The sequence below is a fragment of the Capronia coronata genome (genome assembly GCF_000585585.1).
Source record: "Capronia coronata CBS 617.96 chromosome Unknown acBCG-supercont1.11, whole genome shotgun sequence".
Classification (NCBI taxonomy): Eukaryota; Fungi; Ascomycota; class Eurotiomycetes; order Chaetothyriales; family Herpotrichiellaceae; genus Capronia; species Capronia coronata.
In genome coordinates this window covers 422,391-442,368 of record NW_006912903.1, presented here as the reverse complement: position 1 = coordinate 442,368, position 19,978 = coordinate 422,391, and the positions used below count along the sequence as shown (strand labels likewise).

The 19,978-nt window shown below is 52.8% G+C and overlaps 7 protein-coding genes across 7 annotated transcripts; 4 read left to right on the top strand and 3 right to left on the bottom strand.

Moving 5' to 3' along the window:
• Window positions 1–706: 706 nt before the first annotated feature.
• A1O1_08940 (uncharacterized protein) lies at window positions 707–2,860 on the bottom strand (the record flags this gene model as incomplete). The annotated part of the gene is made up of 5 exons (XM_007729797.1): window positions 707–939; window positions 1,122–1,147; window positions 1,325–1,632; window positions 1,699–2,526; window positions 2,585–2,860. 5 exons carry the CDS (start codon window positions 2,858–2,860, stop codon window positions 707–709), a joined length of 1,671 nt encoding a protein of 556 aa, XP_007727987.1.
• Window positions 2,861–4,024: 1,164 nt separating this feature from the next.
• Window positions 4,025–4,720, top strand: A1O1_08939 (uncharacterized protein; the record flags this gene model as incomplete). The annotated part of the gene is made up of 1 exon (XM_007729796.1): window positions 4,025–4,720. One exon carries the CDS (start codon window positions 4,025–4,027, stop codon window positions 4,718–4,720), a length of 696 nt encoding a protein of 231 aa, XP_007727986.1.
• Window positions 4,721–6,452: 1,732 nt separating this feature from the next.
• On the top strand, window positions 6,453–8,183 carry A1O1_08938 (uncharacterized protein; the record flags this gene model as incomplete). The annotated part of the gene is made up of 1 exon (XM_007729795.1): window positions 6,453–8,183. One exon carries the CDS (start codon window positions 6,453–6,455, stop codon window positions 8,181–8,183), a length of 1,731 nt encoding a protein of 576 aa, XP_007727985.1.
• Window positions 8,184–8,627: 444 nt separating this feature from the next.
• Window positions 8,628–10,226, bottom strand: A1O1_08937 (uncharacterized protein; the record flags this gene model as incomplete). Its single annotated transcript, XM_007729794.1, has 1 exon — window positions 8,628–10,226. The coding sequence occupies one exon, from the start codon at window positions 10,224–10,226 to the stop codon at window positions 8,628–8,630; it is 1,599 nt and encodes a 532-aa protein (XP_007727984.1).
• A 323-nt stretch (window positions 10,227–10,549) lies between these two features.
• A1O1_08936 (uncharacterized protein) lies at window positions 10,550–11,797 on the top strand (the record flags this gene model as incomplete). The annotated part of the gene is made up of 1 exon (XM_007729793.1): window positions 10,550–11,797. One exon carries the CDS (start codon window positions 10,550–10,552, stop codon window positions 11,795–11,797), a length of 1,248 nt encoding a protein of 415 aa, XP_007727983.1.
• A 1,371-nt stretch (window positions 11,798–13,168) lies between these two features.
• Window positions 13,169–14,323, top strand: A1O1_08935 (uncharacterized protein; the record flags this gene model as incomplete). Its single annotated transcript, XM_007729792.1, has 1 exon — window positions 13,169–14,323. One exon carries the CDS (start codon window positions 13,169–13,171, stop codon window positions 14,321–14,323), a length of 1,155 nt encoding a protein of 384 aa, XP_007727982.1.
• Window positions 14,324–17,544: 3,221 nt separating this feature from the next.
• Window positions 17,545–19,604, bottom strand: A1O1_08934 (uncharacterized protein; the record flags this gene model as incomplete). Its single annotated transcript, XM_007729791.1, has 3 exons — window positions 17,545–18,183; window positions 18,243–19,486; window positions 19,541–19,604. 3 exons carry the CDS (start codon window positions 19,602–19,604, stop codon window positions 17,545–17,547), a joined length of 1,947 nt encoding a protein of 648 aa, XP_007727981.1.
• Between the last annotated feature and the right edge of the window lie 374 nt (window positions 19,605–19,978).

Genomic DNA, 19,978 nt, shown 5'->3' with positions numbered 1-19,978 from the left:
TAATCTTGGAGTTGAGTGGCGCTTCGAAGACGATTGATCATGCGTGGCTCCAGCATCGGTTACCGGCTGTTGGCTGGACGCGAGCCGATGTACTTCGTAGTAGTACGGATGACTGGACCAGGGAGCAGTATCTTTACTGTTCGGCACATGTAAAGGCTCACGGGTTATCCTTTTACTCGCGCACAGACTCTCTCAAACCAGAAACGAGATACTGACCGACATGGTCAATGAGGCTGTAGGGGCCGGTATGATAGAATACATATTCAGTGGCCCTGTTCGCCTGGCAAATAAGGAATTGCGGACATTTTGTATAATCTTCTATATCCCTCGAGATCTATCTATCTATTGACCTACTAGTAGCACCTAGGTAAGCAAGATTCCGGTCACTATAGGAGTATGTATACTTAGACGGTAAACATGCAAGCAATGCTGACTGTCTCAGCCCTGGTCAGTGGTAAAAGGGGACCAGTGATTGAACTGCTCTTGAGCGCATCATGTTCACGAAAAGAACGGCAAGAGCTGCTTGGCGCAAGGCCATTCAGTGGTGGTGGTGGTGGTGTTGGGACTGGGGCTGGTGCTGGGGTCGATCCACAACGCAGAATCGATATCGCGGCCTTCTTTTCCTCTGTACGTAGTAACGAAGATCCAGAATCCATTGACTGTGATCTGGACACGCAGCAAACAAGAGTATCACCATCCTCTTCCTTCAAGAGGCCTTCAAGGCATTGTCGATGACCTCGCACATCTCCAGGATCTTCTCCTCTTCCAGGCGGCGGCCGACGATCTGCAACGCGACGGGGGCGCCGTCGTAGAAGTCGGCGTCGTACTCGGCCTGGATGCGGGCGTCGATATCGCTTAGTGGCTTGAACGTCGTCATGTCTCGCGCTTTGTCGAGGGTTTTGTCGGCAAAGGTCACGGGGAATGTGCAGGCGCCGAAATCTGTATTGATTGTAACGTGAGCTTCAGCTTCATTCATTCGTTCATTCATTCTTTCATGCGAAGAACACAAAAGGCAATGGGGAGACCTCGGCCCGGGGACACGACACAAAGTCTTGGGAGAGGACCTTGAGTGACACTGGGAATAGGGAAGAATTGGGAGGACATGGGGATCGTTGACGTACCGAGGAGGTTCCAGACTCCTGTGTATCTGTGGATATGCATATATATTAGCTCAGGTACTTGATTGATACAGGATGGGGTCGTTCGGATTGGTTTGTTTCTGTTTTCTTGTTTCTCTTTGCTGCCCGCCGTTTCCCTGGCAGGATGTCTTATGCTGCACGTGGGCTTCGAAGCAAGTAAAACTCATAGCAACAGGGTTACTTACCCAACATACATGCCAGAACGCTGTGTTTCTCCAAGCCTAGGGGCGGCCCAAGGCGATACCGCCTGGATGATACCGTCGATACGCGGTTTCCCGTCCGTTGCAGACGCGTTCCAGCGATCGAGGTAGGCCTTCTGGAGCTCGTTGCGGCGCAGGACCATCATGCGCAACCTGGTCGGGCCGAGCTCGCCTTCCCCGGCGGCGGCAGCGATCGCGTAGCCTTGCATGGAGGGAAAGACGGGTTCATTGTAGGGTTTGACCAGATCCATGATTGCGGCGCCGCCTAGGTCAAAAAACGCGGCTTGCAGGTTCTGCGGGAGTGTCAGTACAGGGCTGATCAACGCTCATGAGGACCGTGGCCTGTAACAGGGCTTTACCTTGACAATGGCTTCATGCTCCTCGGTCGACCAAGGGATCACTTCGTGGCCTTGGCGTTCTAGTGCTTCCTTGGTCATATTCAGGGCCCTTTCCACGGGTGGATGGCACGTCACCAGGCCGTCGTCGATGCCCACAATTCCGAACCTGAGCTTGCGCCCGGGAGGCTGGATGACATTCTTCCTCCATGGAATAGGGATGCATTTATGGTCGTAGTCCCAAGGACGGACTTGTTCTGATAAGACGGCTTCGGAGTACAGCTGAAGGGACTTCAAGGATCTCGACATGGGACCGTTGACGGCAAGGATGAATTCCTGTCCGGATATCCCAGCTTTCCCGCCATAAGTTGGGTACCGACCGAAGCTCGGTTTGAGGCCGTACAAGTGACACCATCCAGCTGGGATTCGGACACTGCCGCCGATATCTGTCCCGAGTCCCAGGGGGGATGCTTTGAAGGCGATCATGGCACCCTCTCCGCCGCTGGACCCACCGGGACTCAGACCTTTGTGAAGAGGGTTCCGCGTCTCACCCCACACATTGTTGTTGGTCTCGGCCATCATCATGGCCACAGGGACGTTCGTCTTGATGTAGAAGACGGCCCCGAGGTCTCGAAGGATGTTCACCAACAGGGAATCCTTCTCCATGGGGTCATTCGCGTAACAGGCCATTCCGTTACTGCTCGGGTGGGGAGCGGTGACAAAGCAGTCCTTGAGAGAGATGGGCAGACCATGGAGCGGACCGATGGTCTTGCCCGTCCGCGCGAGATAGTCGTCGAGGTATTTCGCTCTCGCCATGGCTTCGGGATAAAGGACTTCAGTTACACAGTTGGTCTGGAGAGACGTGAGCAGACTGTGCTAATCATCGATACCTAGGCATATGTGGCTATACCAATTCCTGGGCCAGAGCCGAGGCCTTGCAAAATGCCTGTGCAACCTCAAGCGCGGTCCATTTTCTGGTCTTGATGTTCTCGAGGATGGCCTCTGCCTCGGATTGGATGATGGCGAGTTCGGCGTCCGTATAGTACCCCGAGTTCAGGGCAAACTCGGTCAAATTCTTGGGGAGGTCTTCCTCCTTCCACGTAGGCGTCTTGTAGAATGCGGCAATGTTGGCAGCCCTCCTCTTACGGGCAATGGCCGAAGCCTCCTTGTAATCGTGCGTCGCCATTTAGCATGGGTCGGTGAGGACGATGGATTGGCAGGCGAGAGGACAAGAAGCGAGACGCAAGACGGTCAACGATAAATCATCTCGAGAAACCGAAGGACTACATATAAACCACGGTAGTTCGTGCTGTTGGAACGGCTCGATGCGAGCGGAGCACCATGGTCTGTGGTAGGAGTCCATTCTGGGGAGTTTATGGGCGCAAATGAAGATGATTTGACAGCAATGGGAGAACGATAGCAGATGTCAGATACCATCGGGCGAGGAGGCATGATAGTCGTTCAAATCCGACAACCGATGCGGCCGAGGTGTTGGAGTACTTGACTTTGGCTATCTCGAGGAAGGTAGATCCTTTAGTTAGTACAATACCTAGTGTTGAAGTAGGTAGAAGGAGGAGGTTCAATCAAATTTAGCCTAATAAGTTAGACATTTGAACATTCGACCTACCACTAATAAGTCTCATGGAAGAAGTAATGCCTACGTCCGTGATGTTAGTAACTTGGGGAATACATGTTTCAAGCTGAATAGGGTGGTCTGTTGGTATCAGTCTCAGAAGTAGTAGTGATGGATGGATAAGGTAAGTTCGTATCCAGGAGCGCAGCGCAGTTTGCTATCAGTTATCTGAACTGTGGCTGATGCTCCGAGATCTGCTGCGCCTCACAGTTGACTCTCACGTGACTAGGCTTCGCCACGGCTATGGTAACAATCGACCAGCTGATTGGTGCAGATGACATAAGTACATCCACTACGACTCCGACTCCCCGTCTTGATGGAACTTGAACCCCTCAATCAGCCCTCATGCGCCCTCATCAGCTTCATCATTCACAATTTCATGACTGCGCATTATTGCGTCGCCTCTCACTCTGTAATCCAGCGCGGGGCTGAGCTGCTGCTGACTGACTGCCTGACTGACCCGAGTGACCGACTTACGACAGACGAAGAACTTCAGTCTTCTACTAGTATCCAGCCACTGTAGCCCTAGACCTCGACCTGTATTTTTCACCTTCATAAACCTCGCCCACTTCTCAAACCGTCTCCTCTCATTCATCCACAACCTAGACCAACCATCCCAAAGCATCCTTACAACTAACTACACACACGAGGTCAACTGCTTCATCTACGCCTTCGTCCACATCAACGCCTCATCCTCATCCACCATCATCCTCCAAAATGTCGGGCCCTTACGATTCGTACTCCGGCTACGGCCAACAAGCCCAATATCCTCCCCAGCCAGGTTACGGTAGCGGCTATCCTCCCCAACAAGGCTACGACCAAGGCTATCAGCAATCGCAATATCCCGAGCAAGGCTACTCGCAATATCCTCAAGATCAAAACTACGGTCCTCCTCGTCGCCAGGACTCCTTTGGACCCCCTCAGCACGGGGGCTTCCAGCACGGTCAAGCCGGTGGCCAGTTTGGTGCCTACGACGCCAGCAACCCGCAAGGCCATCCAGGCTACTACGGGCAATTGCAACCGCAACATCAGGGTTACGGCGGCGGCGGCGGCAATGACGCGTATGCCCAGAATCAAGCCTACCAGGCCCAACTGGCCCAAGGAGGCGGTGCTCAGCAACCAGGCACCCACTTGCCCGACGCGAGCCAACACCAGTTCCAAGCTCAGTCGTCCGATCCAAATGCCCCCAACTACGACCCCAATGCTCCCCCCATGACCGAAACCGATCGGGGCTTGCTGGGCGCCATCGGCGGCGGGTTCGGTGGTCATATGCTCGGCAAGAAGGCGAACCATGGCTTCCTCGGGACAGTCGGCGGTGCAATATTGGGCAGCATCACCGAAGATTTCCTCAAGGACAAGAAGAAGAAGCACAACAGCAGTACCAACAGCAGCTGGGGTGGGGGTCGCTACTAAGAGGATGATGTTTGCCAATGATGACGCTTGACGACAAACTTCTGTTACTTTTCGAGCCATGGCATTGAAAGTCGGCTTGCTCGACGATGAATCGAATTGGGAGACACCCTGGATAGCGGATTTTGCTTGAAGCGATTGGGTACGTAGAGGCTGTCATGATCGTCGATTTGGACTATTGTAGTGTGTTGCTACGTACGTGTATTCATGACTCTTGAGTCTTCCTCTACAGATTTCTTTTAAAGATTATCAAAGTGCTCAAAAGTGAATGAACAAGGATCCAAAATTGCACCAAGTCTTCTCCTTCATGGATATTAGTATCGTGTTGTATTGCCTTGATCCGGGGTAAATGAAGTCTGGGGTCACTAGTACACAGGGTCTTGTACTCAAAGGGATTGGGTTCGGATATCAGAATAGACTGTTGTTGCACAAATTCAAGCGAGCCGTCTGATCTGACCTCGGTTAACTCCTCGAGCATCGGATTGAGTTCTTTCATGTATTAATTTCAAGCCCGCATTGGATCTAAACCAGGGGGTTTTGTCAATGGCCGTGAAGCATGAAAGAAATGACATATCACGCAAACTCACTCTTCATTGTCAGAGAAATGCATCTGCGTTAGCTGGGAGAGGCAATCTCAAACGGAGTTCGTGGTTGTGGCAGCTGCTTTGATACTTCTCACTCACTGATTGGTCTGCCGTCTGCGATACACCAGCAGTGTCTCTTCTGTTTCCTCTCGACCTACCTTGCTCAGAGGCGCATGTTTAGGTTCGTGACCTAGAAGTATCGCTTCTCTATGTGCACCACCCCAGGTGGAGGAGGGTTGCCAAACCGTGGCTCAAGGATTTCGGGAACAGGCCAGCAGAGAGCCGAGGACTCTGTGTACCTCCTCTGCCAACGTCTTGTGACTTTTTCCGTAGTGGAGGACGAGCCGGCACATCAGCATCCATTGATTGACTGAACATGAATACAAGCTCTGCAGACAATGCGCCGCTCGGGCGCCCATTTATTTATTGTGTTTGCCAGCTCCCACTTCACCTAATAATTTTTCAGGCCTGGTTAGGAATAGAGCCATCGAACAGAAGGCAAGTTCGCGGTCGATGCCTAGGAGGCGCGAGCATAGATGATGGGCGGAATTAAAACTACCTAGGCAGGCATCAGGTGGACGTGGTGCTTTCGGCAGAACGAAAACGGCTTTGGAAGGTCTGAAGTGGAAAGCTGCCCGAGGAGCACATCGGAAGCCGGCTGACACTCTGGCATCCTTGAGCACGGCTCTGTGACAGCGAGTACGCCGACCGCAGCATTGAGGTGTTGATGTTTGTTAAGCTGAAGAGACTGAGTGGTAGTAAAAAGGTGCAATGCAGCGCAGTCAATGGGATTGCATTGAGTTGGAGCTGTAGGACAACGTCATTGTCATTACATCCCGATCTATCACCACATGTCTTTGCACCTTCAGTGATAAACCCGACAATATTTTGTCAGTCAATTAGTTATGGAATCGAGGGATCGAGGATCGAGGGACCAACACCACGGGCACGAGTATCATAAGCACACAGCTTGAACGCAGTTCATCATCCCCGGCCAATACCGACTTGAACAGCCAACCCCCAACCAGGCGCCTTGCGCAATCATTCCCATTCTGCCTCAACCTCGACCCTCCAACAGACCTTGTCTCGACGTCTGGCTGTACGGTCTTCGCAGTCCAGACAATGGTTGCTGAGGCTCTTCGCCATCCATCATGACGCGCAGGAAGCGCACCCCTTCGCCGTCACCCTCCTCTCCTCAGAAACGCGTAGCATTCGAAATCCCCGCCTCGCTTCAGCAGTTCTCTACCATCTCACGCTCACTAGCAACCAACAAGGATCTCAACACGCCTGCGCCTTCAAGTTCGGGACAACACGTCACGCATGCCGAGTCCCGGCCTCGACCGAGTCCTCAAGCGTTGTTACAACCCGCCGCGACGTTCTCTACGGGTCCTAAAAGTGGTGGGAATGTAGCGCCGCAAAAACAGCCTTCTACGAATGGGCAGACCTGGCAGGAACCTTTACAGAGAAACAATCGCCCTCTGGCATCCTCACGGCAAGGGGACGAGCCCGGGAGACACCCAAGCGTTGCGGGTGGCTTCCCGCAATTCGCTCCTGCGCAAACCTCAGCTCTTGTCGCACCTACGTCCATGAGCCTGCAAGTACAGAAGGAAGGTCTCCCAGCCGCCACTCCTTCTATAGGCGAGGAGCCTGCTCTCAAACCGGGCGAAACACCCTCTTTGACCACCCACCCCAACCTGATAGCATCATTGATTGCCCAAAAGAGAGCAGAGAACGAGCAAAAGGGTATGCGACAGATCTGGGCTAGGAGGCAGGCAGAGTACCTATCGTCGAAGTCCCCATCAAGTCAGTTGGCGACTGAGTTGAGCACAGAGGCTGGCCGTAATGAAGCGCCGAATCCAGACTCTGGAGCCATCTCTAACACTCTCCCTACCCGACCGATGCAGCCCCGAGCTGCATATGCTCCGGCTCTCTCCCGCCTCGAGGTCCAGACGCCGGCCACCGATTCTGTATCTACACCTGCTACAGAGGCGTCGGCCAAGGACACAGAGACTCCAAAGCCACTGCTGGCGAGCGAGAACGATTCCTTGTTTGGATCTCCCTTCTCGTCGCCCATGGCCGAATTTTTAGAAAAGGCTACTGACAACGCTGGTTTGAAGGAAGGGGTTGATCAAGGTAGTACAGCGAACACCAGAATCTCTGCTGCTCCGACGTCTGTTGGACAAAATCCGGATGCAGCGAGACCGGCTGCGTCACAGCCCAGCGAGGCGCGGAACCCCTCTAGAGCTGTCACAATCCCTCCGCTCTTCTCGGATCATCCGCAGCGTAGTCAGGTACCGCCGCAGAACCAAATGTACCATGGCGGCATCGGGGCGAATACAAGCATGCCTCAGAAACAACTGGCTGCTATGCAGAGACAGCATCAACCGAATCCGTCCGTTCCTGCCACGCAGCCTGGACCACGTCGAGGCTCTTTCATGCCTACGTCTTCGGTGGCTTCACATACGACTCCAACGCCGCAGAGGCATCCTTACTTCCAGCAGACTCCTTCTCCCGGAGGGTATTATAAGGTCGACTTTCGAAACTCTTCCGGTGCAACTCCGAATTCAGGCCCGAACGCTACAACCTTTTCTCCTCTGATGTACGCAAAGTCTCCTGGCCAGGCAGATCCGGGATACCCGAGTTATTCCATAGGGATGCTGCCGATGTATCCCGTGGCACAGCCACTGCAGGGCCAGATCCCAGCGTACGGCGTTGATCCCGCTCACGCTACGGCTACTCCCGCGGTCGTCGTGTCAGGCCCGCACCAATTGAAACGGCATTCGTTCAATCCAAATTCCCTCACTCCTGCAGATATGGTTGCGGGCATCAACACGAGGTTTAAGATCTCGACCAAGGATGACTTTGTGGTGCCAAAGCGATGACATCGGCAGGACCACGTCCAGGAACGGTAGCACGTGCTCTTGGGACGTGAGGAAGAAGATCATACCACGGCCAGGAGCTTGACGGGATCCAGGCGGTGGCGGCGAACCCGAGACCAATAATGTTAATGACTGGGATGACATAATCAATGTACGATTCTCTAACGGAGCAGCGATTTCAGATGAGCTGCTAGTTTTGTTTTTGGAACATTCAGCATCAAGCGGTCCGCGAAGTTTATCTCCTTGGACAGGAGTATTGTGTAGCCTTGTATGTCGTCCTTGGGCGGCAGAGTGTAATTTGGCAGGTGGCAAGGCTATATACTCGAATCATGAGCGGATCCTCGTGTCAATTGAGCATATATTCGGCTATGGAAGATCTTCTTGCTGTAGATATCAGGCTCACTGCGATGGCTCGATGCTGCCTGCGTCCGACAGATGCTCGGATGTTCAGGAGAAGCGCATCGGCCGCCGCGCCAGACCCCCGACCAAGTCGGCCATGAGGTCACGCTTGCGTTTCTTTCTATCTGCTGCATCGTCGGCATCGCCAGAGCCGGGAGGTAGTTGCCGACGGCCATCTCCACCAGCCGATGTATCGCCAGCAGTGCCACTTTCATCATCGTCGACGTTGTCGTCGTCGTCATCCTTTTCTTCAGGTGCATCCTTGGGGCGCGGCATCCAAGCGCAAATCCTGCCATCTCCATGCGCAGTGTACATCTCCAGCCCGTCGCCAAGGGGGGCATCAGTGCGCCAGACCATAGCATTGATGCGGCCGGCACTGGTCAAGCGGGCGACGGCAGTGCTCACGCCAGCGGCGCCGGTCCTGCCGTGTTTCTTGGCGGCCTGGACCTCGGCGACCTTGACACCCTCGGTGCGCAAGATCCCGAGCAAATGGCCCTCGCGCAGATGGTGCTGGAACACTACACCGCGGCCGTCGTCGTTGGGCCAGAACAGCGACTCGCGACCGGGCGCATGGGTCCCTGGCGGCGAGATCAACGGCTTAAGTTCGCCCTGTCTCTCGTTGCGGATGCGCGGGCCGAAATGGACAAGCTCGTTGCGACCCGTCGCCGTGTCCCAGACCCGGATGCGCTGGTCGTGGCCCGCGGTAACCAGCCGATCGCCGCTGGGCGTCCATTGCACACTGGTCACGGGGCCGTTGTGCGCGGCCGTATGGAAATCCAGCAGTTCGGTGCGCGCGCCTAGACCGGTCGAGGGCTGTTCGCCCACAACCCCGACCGCGTCGTCTGAGTCGAGCGAGGCAAACACCGCATTGGCGCGGCGGATATCGTAGAACAGCACGCGTCCGTCCGCCGAGCCGGACGCGAGAATGTAGGATGTCCTCGGCGACCACGCTAGCGTGTAGACGGCGCCATTGGGCCCCGAGAGGGAATGCGTCGAGAGGCCCGAGCGGAGGTCGAGTAGCCGCACAGCTGGGTGCGCCGTTCCGACGGCTATCAGTGGGGACGAGTCCGGGACGGATGAGACACAATGTGTGTAGGGCAGGAAGTCGAGATCGAAAGTGTGTACCGGCACCAGCGAAGTAGGTGTGATGGACGTCACTTTGAGCGATTTGTCGTAGCTGGTCGTCAGCAGAGTTGACGGCGTTGGGTCGAACGGGTAGATGGAGATCGATGTCAGCGCGTGGGTATGCGATGATGGAGTGCTGCGTGTGAGCGCTGCTGATGGGTGATATTCACGTGGAACGCCCGCTGGTGCGGTGCGGGATGCCGTGTGTTCTTCAAGATCCCACAACCGGACAGTGGAGTCTGCGCCTCCCGAGAACAAGTAGCGACCTTCATTGCCGTCAATGGCGAGACAGTTGACGCCTGCTTGATGCGCGATCGTCCCAGATGCAGATGCAGATGCAGTTGTCGTCGTCGGGGGCGGGCAGTTGTTTCCATCATTCCGACCCGTGGAACTCGGTCTGCTGTAGAAGAAGGTTATCTCTTTCTGATGCGCGAGGCTGTTGATCAGGCTTTCGTTATGTCTTCGGCGGAATGTTGCTGGCGGAACCGTGCCGAGGCACTGGCCCAGGCGGAGATGATTCATGCATCAGTCTGGACCTTCCGCTTGCTCGATAGAGCGCAGCCGGGGAGAAACGGGCCAGCAGAGTGCGGTATGTGAATGGAGAGGACAAGAAGGATAACAGGTACTAATGACTGCGGGGTGGAAGAGTTGATCAAGCGTTTTGGGGACGGCGGAAACTACTGCACCACCAGATTTAATGCTTCGCAGGAGAAAAACTGCATTGTACACGAGCACTCAATGCTTCGCCGCACATGCCATCTCGAAAGGTACGTGTTTTCGCAGTTTAGCCAGCATACATCCTACTTTTCCACCAGTCCGTCAACTTGTCCTTCTCAAGGCAAGAAATGGTGCTGGAATTGCACATATGGGGCCCTGCATTTGATCTGCCCTCGATCGACGCTCAGTGTCTTGCCGCTGTCTGTTACCTGCGAAAATGTCTGCCCGTGGACGCCTGGGCATTGATTCCCTCGAGCGACCCGGCCGTCAGCCCTCTTGGAGAACTTCCAGCGCTGCGCGATGGGGATAGCTGGGTAGCCGGGTTCGATAACATAGTCCGGTATTTACGGGATGTTTCAGACGGAGAATGGAATCTCGACAGGCACCTCGATGAATCTCAACGGGCCGACTGCACGGCACTGACGTCTTTTCTCGAATCCCGCGGACAGCCTCTTCTCGACTTATGTCTCTATGTGAGCAGCGACAATTACCTGGGTAGCACCAGGCAAGCTCTGGGCGAGATCTTGGCGTGGCCGAACAGCTGGACTGTCCCACACCACCTACGAGCGAAGGCGAAGAAGAGATCGGAACATCTGGGCCTCAGTAGTTTGGACGTGGACGCGGCCCAGGAGGACAAGAGCGAGGATGCCAGGCTGACAGCACATATCCCCAAGTCGTTGAGGAAACCCAGGCAGACGGTCAGTGGCCTTCTCGGACGCAACATGCAGAAGAACAGATTCCGGTTGGATGCCATCATCTCGGATTTCTTCGAACCATTGGTGGAGATGCTGGGAGACAAGGAGTTCTTCCTTGGAGACAAGGAAAGCAGCGTGGACTGTCTGGCGACTGGGTACCTCGCTCTCATGCAGTGCCCCGAATTACCGCAAGGATGGTTGAAGGAGGCTCTCAGAAACAAATACCCGAACTTGGATCACTGGATCCGGACGCGTGTCGTGGAGGTGTATGGAGCGCCGGTTGATGTCGCCATGGTGCTGCACCAGAAGGAGGGCTCCGCTTCAGCAGAAATGGTCTTACCATGGCGGAGTCCTGGAAAAAGAAGCTTGCCACAGGTCATGCAGGCGGTTCTGGAGAGCTGCATTAGTCCTATTCCTGTCCTCGGTTCTTGGTTCTCGATATCGGATATCGGAAGGCCACGGCCAGGAAATCTCGACCGTCACCAGGCGAGGCAGGCGACACTGGCGCAGCTTCGCCGGCGACGAGAGGTCTATGTTCAGGTTTTAGCCTCCACCTGTGCCGTCACGGGTTTGGTGGGCTGGCTGCTCTACAAGGGCATGTTACAGCTGCCTCGTCGAGCGCCGACACCACCTAGAGGACGCAGCTTCGGCGAAGCGGGAGCTCTTTTTGGACTGGGATAAGCGAGTCACGAGTCACGAGTCACCGATCCTGGCAAGCTCGAGGCGAGTGAACTGACATGTCAGGCTTTCGCAACTGGGCGCAATCATTGCCCACCGTCTGCAGACCGGCTATCCAGTGTAAGCCAGAGTTATGTCGATTCTGGCATGTACCATAGCCAACGAATAGATGTACATATCGCATCTCTTATCATCAACCGTGCAGGATGAACAGGGGTGTTGTTTGGACTGTCCCGAGACGAATCCTTGCTGCACATGTCGCTGACATACTAAATTGAGGACCTTAAAGAATGCCAAGGAGATCACAGCCTTGCAGATGGAGCGGTGTAACCTGACAGTTTTCTTGACGCTTGTGCTGAACCTGGGTAATATACCAGAGGACGCGTGTTGTACAATGACGGACCTGTCCTGCAGCATAGTCACATCTCCTGTGGAAGATATTTGGTAGATATCTCTCTTCTGTACAAGATGAGTTGATGTGGTTCCTTCTGCATTTGGACAGTTCGAGTTTGGACTGAATTCCAGCTGCTTTCAAGGTTGTGGAGCATGACGTGCAGTTAAACGCATCTAGACCAATCTTATTGCGTATGTACCTGGCGCTGCCTCCCCTGTTGCTGTTGACCAATGGAATCGTAATGATTTGCGCAGTAGTGCCGAGCCTCGTTCATCGCCTTTCCTCTCATTGGCTGCAGTGACATATAGACTCTCGAGCATTTAAGGTCCTCACTTTCTTCCTCGCCGCATTCATCCAGAAAGCACGTATCATTGAAACAGCAGGAGCAGATTATTGCCTAAGGTATTACCCAGAGATTATTATTGCTGTTGCGATTGCTAACAGTGGCTGTTAATAATTGAGGACATGACCTGAAGGACCAATTGTATTGTGTCCATCTGCTACCGATGTCCGTTCTTTCTCCTTCTCCTCCTCCCACAGTTCCTGGAAGGTGGAATGGATGGAGACTCATGGATGCTCCTTCCTTCTTTTCTCCCCAGTTCGACTACGTACTCCTGTTTAGCGACCCATCAATATACTACCTCTCTACCTCCGTACCTACCTACATTACCCTTCACTTCCATTCTGACTCCCTACCTGGCATTTTTCATTCATGTCGATGTTGAAGGACTCGACGCCAGGAAGTTTTGCCAGCTAGACGCTGTTGTTGACACCCACCGGTAAGATACTTGATGTCAAAGTATTTCACTTGATTAGCAATCTAACATAAGAGCCAGTCTCAGACCCTCATAAACCACCCTGCCCTGTCGATCTGTGATGTATACAACGTCCACCCACTCCCTCCGAACCCAGAGCCACGAAGGAAGCCTCTCAGGCTGCCGGTAGCCGACTCTCCTCCTGCGTTCACGTCTCGGAACGCCATGGCCAGTCTTGAGTCGTTGGCCCGTCTTGTTATTCGCGAAGATGACGCCGAAGCTGCTCCGGCTTGTGAGGCGGGCAATTCGTACAACGGTCGAATAGGCCTGCGGGTAGCTGCGCTCTTCATAATCTGGGCTACGTCCTCCATTGGCGCGACCTTTCCCATATTTGCTGCTCGACATCGCGGACTAAGGATTCCAGAATGGGTGTTCTTCATCTGCAAATACTTTGGGTCGGGCGTCATTGTCGCCACGGCGTTCATACACTTACTGGGGCCTGCCCAAGAAGCATTGACGAATCCATGTCTCACCGGACCCATTACCGAATACTCGTGGGTGGAAGGCATCGTTCTCATGACAATCTTTGTTCTGTTTTTCGTCGAGTTGATGGTCATGAGGTATGGCGATTTTGGCTCCGGACATAGCCACGACGAACATGCATCTACCCACACCCACGGCTCTGACTCAGACCAATCGGAAGATAGAGAGCTGGGCAACACCTCACGCCTCTCCCCATACAAAGACGAAGCACCCGCCATCCTCCAACCAGAAAGCTCCGGACAAGTGCGTTCTCACAGCACTCAGCTCCCGGGAGAGGACCATCTGGGACACTCCCAAGATCACAATGAGATTGAAGACTCGGACAATCCGTTCAGCCTTGAGGATTACAAGGCTCAGATGACGGCCATTTTCATCCTCGAGTTCGGCATCATCTTCCACAGCGTCTTCATTGGGCTCACCCTTGCTGTGGCGGGAGAAGAGTTTGACACCCTCTTCGTTGTCTTGATCTTCCACCAGACCTTTGAAGGGCTTGGTCTGGGCTCTCGACTCGCAGTTACGCCGTGGCCCACACACCGAAGATGGACCCCTTACATCCTCGCTCTAGCCTTCGGGTTGAGCACACCCATAGCAATTGCCATTGGATTGGGTGTGCGTAATTCCTATCCCCCCGGATCTGCCACCACCCTCGTGGTCAACGGTGTTTTTGATTCCATTTCAGCAGGCATTCTCATTTATACCGGATTGGTGGAGTTGATGGCGCACGAGTTCATGTTCAGTAGATCCATGCAAAAGGCCGGAATCAAGACAGTGCTTGGTGCATTTGTCACCATGTGCTTTGGCGCTGGTTTAATGGCTTTACTTGGTAAATGGGCTTAGTGGGCTGTGGCGGCCGATGCACTGGAGCGTGCTTTTAACGGATTGAAATTTTGAGGTCTTCGAAGGGACTGCATATACCAGCCGAAATGCTCATACGACTTTTCAAAAACACAACCTGCTGCGGACACGGGCAAGCCCACTCGGCATTGATCCCTTGATATCCTCGCAATTCCTGTTGCAAAGGAAGATGTGCTCGGCATATCCTTCATTGTTTCAAATGATACCCCTGATGACGAAAGAAACCTGTCTCGACATTGAACAAGGACACAGCAGTCGCATACTGCCAGAGATCTGACTGCGGCGTGGCGAGATAGGCAGAGAGGACTCGTGACTGCTTTGATCTATCTGGAGGAAAGGTGTGAGCTGAATCCGGAGGTTCTGGAGACTGTAACGACTTAATGATTGCTTTTCACGTTACAATAGGCGTCTTGCCTTCTACTTTTTTATGTGTTATACAATGTTTTTCCTCCGGTGACACGGCTTCCTTCTTTCCTTGGGATGCTTCCCAATGCAGTCTTGAAATTGATAACTCTAACGACATGGACATGTAGATAGTGACGGAGGCAGGCAATTAGTGATACTCAGCCTCGTAGGAACTATAGATTTGATATAATCTGGGATGATTTCAGGTTGTTATATTTCTTTCGAGTCTCAGACCAAGTTGATCTTCATCTTCAGATTAATGTTGATATTGCGACATGATGCCAAATGGTACTCTTACTTGTTATTAAGAATGTACTATTATCCGCGCTGGCTTGGCTTTTAATGCCGTATCCTGAATAGGGAAATATATTATATACCGCTGCCTCAGCCTAAGGTGAGCGCCGTTCAATGAGGGTGTCCTGCCTTAATTCGTGGAAAGACTTTTTAGGCTGCTAGGAAGCCAGTCAAGTGTTTGTCACTCGTCCTCCAATTGGTTCAGCGTACCCCAAGGCTGAGATGGTAACTGGCGACTGTCAACTGTCGACTACAGTATATATTATAGTAGGTTGAATACGATTTTCCGGCTATAGATAGATGCGACGGGTAGTAATAAATATATCAGTTATTATCACTAAGCCTAAGAGAAATCCTTACGTCTTACCATCTCTGAAAGCCTTTCAAAGTCATCCTATCATATACAGTGAATCCTATATACGTAGTGGACTAGGCCTGACATGCATCCGTCAAAAGCAGCCAAAAACTTTTCTACAAGCCTCGCATCTTTCTTGATACAAGGGTTGTAGGAAGTGAAACCCGGGAAGGTTTTTCCGTTATCCCATTTCTCGTTCGAATTGCTCGGTGCGGTGCGGTGGTTGGCGTCAACCCGGGTGGGTTCGCAGGGTTTCGTGGTTCTCGCTGTCGATTACTGGGCCAATTAATCCTGGGAGTAGGGGGTTCGCAGGGTTCGAACCGAAGACGTTGTCGTTGTCGTCGTCGATCATCGCTGGTTGGCGTTAACCCGGGTTCGCAGGATTAATTAATCAAGGACGGGGAGACAACGGCGAGAATCGAACTCGAACTCGAGAGTCAGGGGAGACTTGGGTGTGAAATTCGCCCAGTGTACCAACCGGGGGTCTTTGCGTTATTGGGAAGAAAATCGTCGACTTTAATATATATCCCCCATTTACCTTGCGTGGGCGGGTTTAGTGAATTTGTAGTATGGGGGTTGTGAGCTGTGAATTGGGAGTTGGGAGTTGGGAGTTGGGAGTTGGGAGTTGGGAGTTGGGAGTTGGGAGTTGGGAGTTGGGAGTTGGGAGTTGGGAGTTGGGAGTTGGGATCCCGCCCGGTGCTTTTTGGATGGGAGGACGTCGTGTTGGATTGTCTGGAGTCTGGACACGATATCTAGGGCAGCCTAGCTATAGAATATACGTCGAGATTATGGATGATCTGTCGGATGGGGTCGAGTGTGAACCACTGTCCTTGGATATCGCTTCGATACGGTAGGTACCAACCAAGGTCGTGGTGTTGTGTATCTTTAAAAACAAGGCGTGTGGAGAGATAAAAGGGGAATGTTGATAGTACCTCTGGCTGCAGTGTGATTCGTTCATTGTATCACTGCAGTGGGTATTGAGCTTAGCTTCGTTTAGCATGATATCTCGCTACTTTAAGAGGATTCTTATATCGTTGAGTCGCAAGGCACAAAGGTACCTATGTATGTTCAGGCGATCGATGAACACTTTCTTTCACTAGACTATGACACTAGTAGGTATCTCCTGCTCTTGGATGCCCAACTTGAACCATGCAACAATCGATTCCCATGTGCCCAGGTATGCTCTCATACGACATGGAGCACATCACGCCGCTCTGTCTCGAACAACAAGGCCACGCGAGTATATGAATGTAAGTAACTTATAAGAACATCATTGCATTCCATGTAGGGTATATCGTGGCAAATCATGTCCCAATAGAACCGACAAGAGGTGCGCGAGTAGGCGCTAGAAGGGAAGGGAAGGAGAAGGAGAAGAAATGCCAAGCTGAATATATGTCACGATGTTTTTGAGTAGGGCCCACGGCCAAAGACAATGTAGGAGGATTCCGAAGACTGGCTGTATCCGGAGAGGGCGACTCTGTCGGGGGTCAGAGGGTCTGATCGGGGTTAGAGGGCGAAAAAAGAGAGAGAAGGAAGCCAACAGCACTCCGTTCGCTGAGAAGGGTAGATATACACACAGTGACTTGAGAGGCTCTTGGCCCCTACTTTTGCTATCAAAAAAACAAAAACAATTAACATAAGATGGCCTACTCGCCCACTCAGTCCTCAACAGCGTGCTCCTTGCCTCCCTTGCAATCGCCTCAACTCAACGTCTCCATTGCCGTCTCGTCACACACCAGCCAATCGAGAATCCTGTACAAGAAGAATTGAAAACGAGCCTCGGCCAGCCAAGCTCGCTAGCGAATTTTTGCGTGCAGGTAGTTACTTCGCCACCACTAGGACAATGTAGGGCAGTAGAACAGTAAGGCAAGTAAATTGACAATCCCGGACCGCCTCAAGACAGGGTCGACTGACGCATCCAGAAAATAGCTCCGCAATTCGACATCCTCCAGTCGTTGCTCGGATATGTCTGCAGTTCTTTAATGTTCTCTTTTATTTTCCAGTTGTCATGATATCATATCGTCGTCCAAACATCAATGGTAATGCTGCGACAATAAGGCTCAAATTGTATGCTGGCTGTTGAAGATTCAAGTCACAGATAAAGTCGGAAACAAAAGCACCATCATACATGTGTTGTTTCTTGTTCTTGTCAATATCCCCGTCCGTACATACCACCGGGAGCTGCCGCATCTGGGGACATGAATCCAGCAACCATCGGTCCCTGAGGAGGAAGCTGTTGCCTGGCGGCATTGGGACTGACCGGCGCCATCTGGGCCCGATGGAACATGCTGACCAAGCGACGACCCACGGTAGGTTCAATCTCTGTACCATCACGAGCAATCTTAACCTCTCGGTTGGAGTTCCAGGGATTTCTCAGTCCTCGGGTCCGGTAAAAAGGTAGACGATCCGTGGACATCCACTTGATCTTGAATGGCTTGCCGAAAGTTTGGGGCGTCGCAGGACTGGCTGACTCGTAGCCTTCTCCAGACACATTACCCCCATCCTCCTCCACATTTTGTTCTTCCTTTTCTTTCTTGTCCGCATCCGCCTCCCAGAAGATCGTGCCACGCGCAGAATCGTCGATAATGCGCCCTTTGGGAGCCGTGGCTGTTGCGGGCGTTGGGATCGTCAGGGGCAGATCCGAAGGGCTCGGGACGGGCGCCTCTGGCCGTGGTTGATAGTCGAGTTTGGAGGCAGATTCGTCGTCAATGGCCGACTCCATCCTGGCGTAGCCAAAATATTCGCCGGATTTGTTTGCAGAAAAGATCAAGTACACGTTGTCGGCAGTCTGCTCATCAGTCAGAGAGTGTTATTGCCAGCAAATAAGGGTAACAGAGCAAAACTGACCTGATATGCCTTGTTCAGTGCCTCTTCGTTGTGCGCCTGGGTGGCCCATATGCCACTGATCACACTACGTTCCAGATCCTCGACGGTCAAACTTTTCACCACAAAGAATTTCTCCTTGACCTTTTCAGTGGATTCGGGCTCGGCCGTGATTGAGCCATCTACAACCAGAACCTGCTCTGCTGGAACGCCATCGGGTTGCTTCGTTGCCTCTGTACCATCCACAGAACCTGCGACGGTAGGTTGCGGTGTGGTCCCAGCAGAAGAACTACCACGACGAAGTCTGCAAACCAATCTGACGCCTTGGAAGCGAGAATCATGGAAGCGGCTCATGGCTGCAGCACAGCCGGCCTCGGTCTTGTAGTTGACAAAAGCGCAATTGCTTTTGGAAATCAAAAACACGCTTTCAATGTCCTCGGTGGCATCCTTCGAAAAGTGATCTTTCAGGTCAATTATGTTAGTTGAAGGCGGCAAGTTGCCCACCCAAAGGGCGTGGCCAGACTGTCGAGGTTTTCTGGGAGGACCTCTGAGAACCGAGGTTTGTAGCGATGAATTCGAACTTGTTCTCCTCACCGCTTCTCTACTTAGTTCTTCGCTCCAATTCACTGTATAGGGTTGTCTCGTACCTTGAGGGTGCGGCTGCTGATAAAATTGTTGTGCCTGCGCATGTGCCAGACTACTGTCCACGCGCAGCTGTGGTAATGGGTACGTAGTGGTTACCCTGTTAGGGTACGACCCCATGTACGTTGCACCGACTTGAGACTGAGGAAAATGTGACTGATGTTGCTGTTGGTGATGCGCAGCTGTACCGGCGCTGTGAAGCATGGGCTGCTGTAAAATGAAGCTTGGGTTTTGATATGCCTGCGGACCCCCCGCGAACTGGGGAAATACTCCTTGCGGCTGACGTGCCTGAGGGCCCTGGACGTACTGTGACGGATATTGTTGAGCAAAAGTCTGGTTGTAATGGCCCGCAGTCTGACCAGCAAACTGTGCGCCATGGTGGTACTGATACATCATGGTCTGACTAGCAGGGCCAGCAGATTGGAAATGTTGAGGGAACGATTGTTGCTGAGATTGTCGCATTTGATAGTCTGGCAACGCAGCCGCCAGGTTGGACATATCGAGTGGTGCTCCCCCAGGGAAGTGGCCCACGCCAAAGTGTTGTCGAGGGTAGGATTCAAACTCCATATTGGTCGCTTGTGCTGAATGCGCCGTCGTGGCAGGTCCAGAATGCTGTTGAGATTGTTCTGTCAAGGTTAGTGTCCACGTTTCTTCGAGGCTTTCTAGCAACAGGAACACACCTCTCAAGCTGTCTTCAGTCTCCTGGGATATGGGATTCCGTGCTAATGGTGGCTCATCACCCATCCCTAAACCTTCAAATATAACGGGAAGAGGGTAATAATGCTTGACCCAGATGACAGCCATCAGTCAACCCATGTTGCTCAAAAGTAAGACAAAAGGCTGAGACAGAATGCATACCTCAAATAGACACAGCTAACCGTCTGCAAGAGGAAGAAGAGAATCCTATTCCGACTGAGAAGCTGAAGAGGCTGAGCGCCCGGATCGCCCCTATCCGAGTGACCTTGTTGACTCTGAGGAAAGGCGTTGAGGTGATGTTCCTATCAGTCGGTCTTTTGTGTTCGAGTAAGGAAATGAAACAAGCAGGTCGGCGCCAAATTTGGAAATGGACGTGTATGGCCAGGGTCGGTTTGTGTTTCACAGGGCTAGATGAGGAAGGC